At 61.2% G+C, this 9,039-nt stretch overlaps 1 protein-coding gene across 2 annotated transcripts in view; it reads left to right on the forward strand.

Annotated features, from left to right (window-relative positions):
- GRAMD4 (GRAM domain containing 4) overlaps positions 1-9,039 on the forward strand; it is a 65,738-nt gene that overhangs the window by 22,567 nt on the left and 34,132 nt on the right. For both annotated transcript variants that reach the window (XM_002922847.4, XM_034644011.1), the window contains exons 2-3: positions 440-650; positions 4,709-4,829. In XM_002922847.4, the coding sequence (XP_002922893.1) occupies positions 489-650; positions 4,709-4,829 (283 nt within the window). In that variant the 5' untranslated portion in view covers positions 440-488. The remainder of the gene's footprint in view (positions 1-439; positions 651-4,708; positions 4,830-9,039) is intronic.

The raw sequence follows: 9,039 nt of genomic DNA on the forward strand, positions 1-9,039 counted from the left end.
GAGGGCTTCTGAGGAGTGGTCAGCCCTCCTCCCCTTCTCTTTGAAGCATTTCTGCCCTAGCTTTCCGCAGGGTCTCTGGCCTCCCCGTGCACCAGGCTGGCTGTCTTTGTGACCGGGAAGGTCCTATTGAGAGACTTGGCTTCCTTCTGCCTTTTGGGGCACATGGGGGGAGGCGACTGTGGTGGGGCCAGGGATGGGAGCTTGGCCAGCTGAGTGGGAGTGATGGAGGGGCCCTGGCTGGTGGGTGCAAGGTGGGAGACAGTGGGCCCCGAGTCTTCCTTGAAAAGCCAGACTGGCCACTCCTGATGGCAGGGCTCAGCCACAGGACCGAAGTGTGTGTAGGAGAGCCGTGTGCTCAGCCTGGTGGGTGCACCATGGGGGCAGGTGGCCAGCGGGCGAGTGACCGAGTGACCGAGCCTCTTCCTTTCTTCTCTTGCAGGGACCCTGACCGTCATGTTAAGGTAAAGCAGAGGGGCTCAGTGCTGAACATGCTAAGGAGGCTGGACAAAATCAGGTTCAGAGGTCACAAGAGAGATGACTTCCTCGATCTAGCAGAGTCTCCAAATGCCTCGGACACCGAATGCGGAGATGAAGTGCCCCTGAAGATACCTCGGACCTCGGCCCGGGACAGCGAGGAGCTGAGGGACCCGGTGAGTAGCCGTGCGGGCCTCCTGGTGGCGGGAATGTCCTCCCCCTCTGTTGGCCTCGGCCCCGGGTCCTGCAGTGTGGGGCGAGGGGCTGTCCCCCGTCCTCAGATGGCCAAGCTGAGCGTGGACTCCGCAGCCGTGTCCTGCCCCGTCCGGCTTCTCCTTTGTCCCTGTCTTGCTCCGTGCCGGACCTCACTGGCAGGGGCTCATCCCCCCGACTGACGCTCACACAGCCCTGCCTTTACCATTGGTCTGTCTAGCCGCTGGATTTCTTCTCCTTCCTCGTCAGCTTCCTGGGTGGTTGGCAGACTTCTCGTGGCGAAGTCATGCACAGACCCCAGCCTGACATCCCCAACCCTCGGCAGCCAGCTGCGCCCGGGCTGGGCCCTCATCGTCCCACGTGGAGGCAGAGCTGGCCCCTGTGGGCTGGTCTGCAGGCGCTCTTTAACGGGGCAGCAGATTCCCATTGAGCAACCTCAGCCAGGCAGTGTGGCCGCGGCGGGAACCGGGCTTGAGTGGGCCCTGCCTTCTGGAAGCTTGTGCCTCTTCAGCTGGGAGTGGGGCAGGGGTGGGGTGGGCTCTCTGGCCAGATGTGATCACGGGGCTCACCATCGTGGGCACAGCTGCCCGAGTGTTCCTCTTTGCCACTGAAGAAGCCCAGAGCCATCTTGCCCGGTGTGGATGACTAAAGTTGGTGGTCCTTTGGTTTCCTCTCTCAGCACCCGAGCCGGCTTTTCTTCCCAGGTGTGGCCTGTGAGCGCTCGCCTTCTCTGGCTTCTTGTATTATTAATGCCTTAGAGCAGGGACTGCGAATTTGCTCCTGGCGGGAATGAATAATTTACTGGCAAGGCTCCTAGGAGCCAGGCTGCCCGACCAGGTGGGCCGGGCGCTGCAGAGCCCGGAGCGGAGCCTGCCTGGGCGTTGGCCGCTGTCCCCTCACCTTGGTGGGCTGGTCCTCCAGCCTGGGGTTCCTGGGGGGCTGGGCCCTGCTGAGGGTCTCCCGGTGCACGGTGTGGTGCAGAGCTCCACGGGCTTGTGTTGCAAGAAAAGTGGTGTCTTCGCTCTTCTGGCCAGTGGCAGCCTGGGGCACCGTGAGCCACGGTTGTCCGTGGCGGTCCTTGGGCCTAGTGTGCCGCGGCTTCTCAGAAGCACGAATCCCCACACGGGGGTCTGAGCTCACCGTGGGGTGTGACGGGGGTCCTGCAGTGGACCCGTCTGGCGCCATGCTCCGTCTGTCTGTCTGTCCTGCCGGGGCTCTGTGGCCGCTGCCTTGCTATGGTTGCTGTCTCGGTAGAGACCCGGCCTTGCCCTGGAGCGCAGCCCCCTGTATGGGGATGGCAGCCGACAGGGCAGAGGGTCTGCAGGGCCATGCCTGTGCCCCACTCTGGGGTCGGGTCTGAGGCTGCGCGGAGGTGTGAGTGTTGGCGGCACTGGAATGTGCCGTCGACACGTTGACCGCTCCCCACCGAGGGACCCTCTCCCATGTGGCCCACATCCCCCGCATAGGCGTGCTGGGCCCAGGCTGTGTCGTCCTGGTGGCTCTTACCAGGCTGCCCGGCCGCGGGGTGCAGATTGTCCTCAGACGACCTGGGGCGTCGTCCCCGCACCTGCCACGGCCCCGGCGTCGTCCCCGCGGCTTCCTGCTCTGCCGGCCTGACCGGTGAAGAGCGTGGCCACGGTTCGTGGCTGTTCCGTGAGGAAGGCCGGTCATGTTTGTGCTTAGGCTTTGCTCTTTTTACTTTATTTCTTTTTTACTGTGGTAAAATATCCTTAAACTCACCATTTTGGGCCCTGTTCGGCATACATCTCCGTGGCATTAAGTGCATTCACAGCGTTGTGTGACCACCACCTCCATCCAGCTCCAGAATGTCGTCCTCACCCCAAACGGAAACCCCGTCCCCATTAAACACCGACCCCACGCTGTCCCCCAGCCCCTGGAGCCCACATCTACTTTCCGTCTCTACGGACCCACTCGTTCAGGGACCTCCTGCGAGAGAATCCTGTAGTACTTGTCGGTTCGTGCCTGGCCGGTCTCAGGGTGCTGGGCAGAGATGAATGGACGCAGTGGCGGAGGGGAAGTTAGTGGGCAGGGAGGGGTCCTGGGCTGGCAGACAGGCTTGAGGAGGCCCAAGACGGCAGGGTGTGCGGGGAGAGGGTGCAGGAGTTGGGGTGATGTCTAGGGTGTGGCCGGGGGGTAGGGCCACTGCAGGTGAGGATGGGGGACCAAGGCCAGGCCCAACCAGGTGGTCAGTGACAGGCCAGTGAGGAGAGATGTGACCAGAGCCCTAGAGCGGGGGCAGGCAGTTGATCCCGTGCTCAGGAGGCATGGGGCAGACTCCTGCCTGAGGGGCTGCAGGGGAGCCGAGAGGTGGGGAGTTGGAAGAAGAAGTGGGCCAGCCCTGGTTTCATGGTGGTGACGCTGCAGCCTTGGGGGTTTGCTCAGCCAGGTCCCGACTGCAGGCCCCTGACCCCCAGCTCAGTGTTGCTCTCGAAGTCTGGCAGGTGTCAGCTGAAGGGACTCGAGGGGCTCACAGAGGGGGTCGGACCTCAGAATTCCAGAGTGCCACCCCTGGGGCCCGCCTTCCCCATCGGTGCTCTGCTGGCTGGTCAGCTCCCCGGAGCAGCTCCTCCCCACCCCTGCCGTCCACGGGGCTCTGGCTCAGAGCTGCCCTCAGCATCGAGTCAGCCCAGAACCCTGAGGTGCCCTGGCGCTCTTAGACCTGAGGGGGACCCTACAGGGATTCTTGACGCTCTCGGGCAAGTTCTAGACGGACTTCGTTCCGGCGTCCTAGAGACGGACGGACGTGCGTTATAGCCTCCGAGGACCTGGATTCGTGTGTTCACACCTGGCCCTGTGAACCTGCTCGCTTTTGGGGCGGAGTCGGCAAACCTGGAGTCCAGTGCAGAGCGCCTTTCCTGGCCAGCCTCTGTTCACCGCCTTGGCCGGCGAGGTGGGGGATGGGCAAGGGACGGATGAGTTTGTTTGCAGGGGTGAATGGGTCGTCTTCCCGTGGCAGGGCAAGTGGAATTAGCCTGCCTTCCACCCCCTTCCCCCAGTCCCTGTGCCCACTGCTGCCAGGTCCCCGGGGGCTGCAGAGAAACATGGGAACTCGCCCCAGCGGCCAGAGGAGCTCAAAGGTCCAACAGGTCAAAGGTCCAGGTAGCGACAGGCCAGAGGGTCTTCCCAGAACCTGCTGGCTTCCTGACGTCAGCTCCTCCTTCCTGAGATGTGGCCTCAGAGCAGGCGACAGGTGTATATGGAGGGTTCTGTCCTGGACCCTGTCTGGGCTCTGTGTCCCCTTCTACCCTCACCTGGCCTGGAGGGGGTTCACACCGGTGCCGCTTCTCGCCAGCTCAGCATTAGGGCGCAGCTGTGGGGGTGACCGTGGAAGTGTCCAGTGTGTGCACCTGGGCAGGCCGGGTGGTGCTGGCCTGCGCTGCACCCCTGCCCCTCCCGTCAGCAGGACGCAAGTGGCTGCCTGGGCCAAGGCCCTGGGCGAGCAGCAGTGGGCAGCTGTAACCGGAGCCTACCCTGCACCCCTCGGGACGTCAGCCCTCTGTGGACCAGGACAGGCCCCTGTTTGGGGTTTGCTCACTTCGGGGAGCCACTGTTCCTTCAGACTGACGTAGCCTGGCCTGCGGACGTGCCCCACCCCCCCGCCCTCCTGGAGTCCTGTCACTCCCGCTTCGGGTCCTGTGGCTGGGCTCGCCCTCCTCCCGGGAGGCCAGTGCAGGTTTGGGGGGCTGCCTTCCCTCTGAGCTGAGACTGGTGTCACTGTCGAGCGGTTTAGCGTCACGCTTCTGGTTTTCATTTCTTTTAATCGTTTCTGAAAGCTGAGCTCACCGGGCTCCAAGGATATCCACGCTGTCTGAGATGTCCCTTCCAGCGGCAGGCGAAGCCGAGGTGACCTGATGCGGGCTTTCTGGCAGAACTATGCCTTCCTTGTTTCCCAGGGGCTCTGTGGGCCCTGCCTTTGCAGATGAGGGGTGCTCGGGGCACCTCTCCGAGAAGCAGGGTGCTTGGAGCCGGCTCCTCTGAGCTCTTGGTGTTTCTCTTGCAGGCTGGCTCGGGGACCCTCATCATGGCTGCAGGAGTCCAGGACTTTAACCGGACAGAGTTTGATCGATTAAATGAGATCAAAGGTCACCTGGAAATCGCCTTATTGGAGAAACACTTCTTACGTGAGTACCCCTGAGTGGGGAGGTTCGGGGGGAATGCCGTCCCGCAGACGTGCAGCGGGGTGTTGGGGCTGGTGACGTCCCCTGCCAGCTGTCACCGGGCTCGCTCGCACTGGGGACAGGCGTGGCCCCGTGTGACGTCCGCAGCGGAAGCTCCCTCTGCCGCTCTCGTCTGCGCAGCGTGAGGTCTTTACTCTGGGGAAAGGACAGTGTCCCAGGGAGGCAATAAAAGGCTCCCTGGGGATTTTGCTGCTTTTAGTGGATCTGGTGTGTTGCAGTCCCGGCAGTCAGCTCAGAACGCAGCAGAGCCTCCATTCGGTGCTCTGTGTGGTTTCGCATCGAGGAGGGAGGGGGAGCCTGAGGGGCTCGTCTTTGGGTGGCCGTCCGCATCGGTATGTGGGCCGCTGCTGCAGCCATTCGAGTCCCCTGCCGCTGGGTTCTCTTGCGTGGAAATGGTAGGAGCTGCTGTGGAGACGTCAGCCAGCTCCTCGCACAGATGATCTCGTTTGACTCCTGCCTTCGATCTCTGACGCCCCCCCCCCCACCATGTCCCGCTCCACAGATAGGAGCCGCAGGGATGAGGGGCCCTGCGCAGGGACAGCCCTCTGGCTAGGAAGGGGTTTAGAGCAGGCAGATGGCACCTGCATGCGTGACCCGCTGCGCCGTGCGGCGCTTCCGTGACTGACCCAGGGTGAGGGCAGAGCTGCTGGGGTGACACAGGGAGGGAGAAGCAGCCTCCTGGCCCCGTGCGCCCGGAGCTGGCCGAGAGCTGCCAGACCAGGAGGAAGGGCCCGCGGGCAGGTCCCCTCCCTCTGCTTTCCTTCCCCTGCTCCGCTGGCCCACAGACACCACTCCCTCGGTGTCCCTATTGGAGCCACCATGCTTGTTGTCCACGAGGGTTGTGCGAGCTCCAGCAGTGGGCCCCCAGCTCTGCAGCCGTGTGGGACCCTCGCCTGCACGTGACAGCGGGTGTCTGAGCGGTGGTGGGGGGCCTTGGGGGCTGGCCTTATTCTCCTGGGAAGCAATTGACTTGGCTCTCCCTGCATTTCTGCACAGTGTCCTGCCACCCAGGGGCCGCAGCCCTGCCTTCTCTGAACGCCTCTAGCCTGTCTGCACTCCCTTTGGCACAAGCGCGGGTGCACACGTGTGTGTACAGGGTCATTGGCTCCGTGTGTGTGCAGGCGTGGTGTCTTCCCTCTGCCAGCCGGGCCTGAGCACCAGTAGTTCTGAGGAAAGTGCTGTGGAGTGACTCAGTCTCCCCACAAGTCCAAGGTCGTCGTGGAGCCAGCTTAGGCAGGCAGGGCCAGACGGGGTCAGCGTGGGGCTGCAGGCGGTGATGGGCCCGCCTGATTAGGTCCTGGTGACCTGGTGTCTGTGACCTTGGCCTGTGCTGAGCTCCCGCAGGGAGGTGGGAATGAATGGAGGGGTGAGCTGTTCCACTGGTTCCCTGGCCGGTACGGACAGAGCGGGACAGACCCTGCCGTAGGCATCAGCTGGGGGAGCCTTGTGCAGTTCCCTTTGTGGATCAGGCGGCCAGTTGTGGGTGGTTTCACGGGGGCTTGATGAAGAGCAGAGCCGAGTGCTGTCCATGCGAGGGCGTCTGACCAGGGAGCCCCAGCCAAGGAGGGGAGCAGGAGGCCCCCAGGAGCAGGGGTGACCTGGCAGGGGCAGGGCAGGTGGGGTGCAAGTATGCGTCAGGCCGACGGGCAGGCAGGACGGCTGGGACCCACAGGGATCCTCTCTGGGCCGACCAGATCCGCGTTGAAGAGAAGCATCCGCCCCACCGTGGCGCGGCTGGCGTCCTCGGTCCGTCCTCGCTGTTTGCCGAAGGAGCGTCTCGTTGACTCTTGGGCGGCTCACGTCATAGAAGCGTGCGGTGCAGTGACGATGGCCCGCGGGGCACCAGTTATGGGCATTCTCTTCAACTATGGAAAATCTCAAGCAGATACCCAAGCAGAGCGTCTCACGTGCTCGCAGCTTCGGCAAGAGGTGGCCGGCGGCGGGCAGGTTACCCCCACCACCCCGGCTTTGGAAGACAGTCCCGGCCAGCCTCCTGTCCATCTGTGCTTTTCCGTGGGCAGCTCGTGGCGTTTCAAAAATGAAAGCCACGCATCCTTTCACAACTGAAAAACTCAGGTTCTCCTTTCAAATCATCAGACCTCCAGCCCGAGTTCGGATTGTCCCAGTTGTGTCCTCACTTCCTTGCAACTCCCGGAGCAGCACTTGAGGCCCCATGTTCAGTGGCTGGCACCTCTCTTCAGGCTCCGGTGGTGCTGGTTCTCCACATCCCTTGTCCTTTGTGGAGGGAACCAGGCCAGCTCTGGGGGTGCCTCCTCCCTGGACCTTGCTCGGGTTGATCCCATGGGCTCCTCGCGGAGCCAGCGTGGCCGTGTCCCCCGGCTGATCTCTGGGAGGACTCCCTCGGTGGCAGCTTCCCTGCGGTGTTTTCCATCCTTGGTCACATGGCTTCGATCTGTCATCCCACTGGAGGTTACAGAACGATCATTTTCCACCCCTCCGTTCTTTCTCCATTTGCTCACTGACCCATTTCCGAAAACCTAACTACTTGGTTGTTCCGAGGGATGGTTCCTAGAGCGGAGGCAGGACACAGGCTTGAATTTTCCCCTTTATTGTCCCGTTTCCAAAATCAGGGGCCGATTCCCTACTCAGAGTGTCCCCGAAAGGTGACCAGTGAGGATGTCGAGCTCTTTGGTGTCCTCACGAGATCGTGGCCTTAAGCACAGCTGATGTGTCTTAGCCGCTGTGGCTGCTGCCCGCTCGGTGCTGAGATAGACCCACTTCCGGGCGGCGGGGGCCTCTTCCGGTTTGCTTCCGAGTCCCTTCGACATGAGCCAGTCCTCCATGAGCAGTCCCTTGCTTTCTGGTGTGACAAGACACTCTGGGCACTTCTTTTGTTTTAAAGATTCATTTATTTATTGGAGAGTGCGCGCACGTGGATGTGGGGGGGGCAAAGGGAGAGAATCCCAAGCAAACTCTCCAGCGAGCGAGGAGCCCAATGCAGGGCTCCATCCCAGGACCCCGAGATCACGACCCGAGCCCCCCAGGCGCCCCTCCCCCAAGACTCCTCTTAAACATTTCCTGCCCCTGTCCTGGAATTAGCCATTTCCCCTGGCTCCTTTTGGTTGAAAGTGGTGTTTAGAAGCTAAATGAGGATTCTGGGGTACTTACTGCTGTTAGTGTTTCTAGACCTTTCCAGTGGACAAAGGTAGGGCATCCCGAGTTCATTCAGATAATTTGAATTCACTTCCAAGAGCATGGGGTTTTTGGTTTTTTTCTTTTAAAAAAAAAATTATAAAGTTTACAGATGATATAAAATTTTTCATCTTAACCATTTTGACGTGTGTCCTTCAGTGGTGTTGACCCGTTCACGGTGTTGTGCGGCCATCACCACCGTGTGGCCGTAAACCCTGTCCCCGTGAAACCACGGGTCCCCCTCCCCTCCTCCTGCTTGGCGCCACTCCGTCTCCGTGAATCTCACTCCTCCGGGAGCCTCGTGTACGTGGAATCTCACGGTATTTGTGTTTTCGTGTTGGGCGTACTTCACGGAGCACAGAGTCCTCCGGGTTCGTCCGTGTCTCTCTGTCCGTAGGTCAACAGGGCCTTGCGTTGCCTCCCCCGTGTGGCTGCCGTGAGCGCTGGTGTTTTCTCTTCAAGCCCCTGCTTTCAAACCACGAGATCTTTACTCGACCTCGTCAGACTGTTCTCTGACTGACCGTCCCGCTGCCAGTCCTGTTCTCGTGAGCAACACGGGCAAGGCCTCGCTTGTTTTATCCCCAGGTCACACATACAGCGGCCTCGGGGTGCGGCCCCCACGTGGCCCTGCTGTGTTCACTGGTTCCTCTGCACTCTGGGGAGCTGATCCCACGAGGGTTGTACGGTGACGGGACTGTGAGCTTGCCTTTACAATGACGTCATCAACGCAATACAGACTTGCGTGCATGTGTTCCTTGTCACTTTAGATCTTGAGAGATCACTCTGGTTTCCTGTTCACTTTTTCTTTTGACCCAATTTCAAATTCACAGGAAGGTCACAAGAAGAATACAAAGCATCCCTGTGGACTTTTCAGCCAGGTCGTCCCCAAGGATAGCATTTTACCATGTTTGTCTGCCTGTCTGTCTCGTATCCTTCCTTCCATCCACCTGTGTGTTTTACTTTCTGACCCTGTTTGGTGGCCATTTGCAGACACGATGTC

Source organism: Ailuropoda melanoleuca, chromosome 15 (genome assembly GCF_002007445.2).
Source record: "Ailuropoda melanoleuca isolate Jingjing chromosome 15, ASM200744v2, whole genome shotgun sequence".
NCBI lineage: Eukaryota > Metazoa > Chordata > Mammalia > Carnivora > Ursidae > Ailuropoda > Ailuropoda melanoleuca.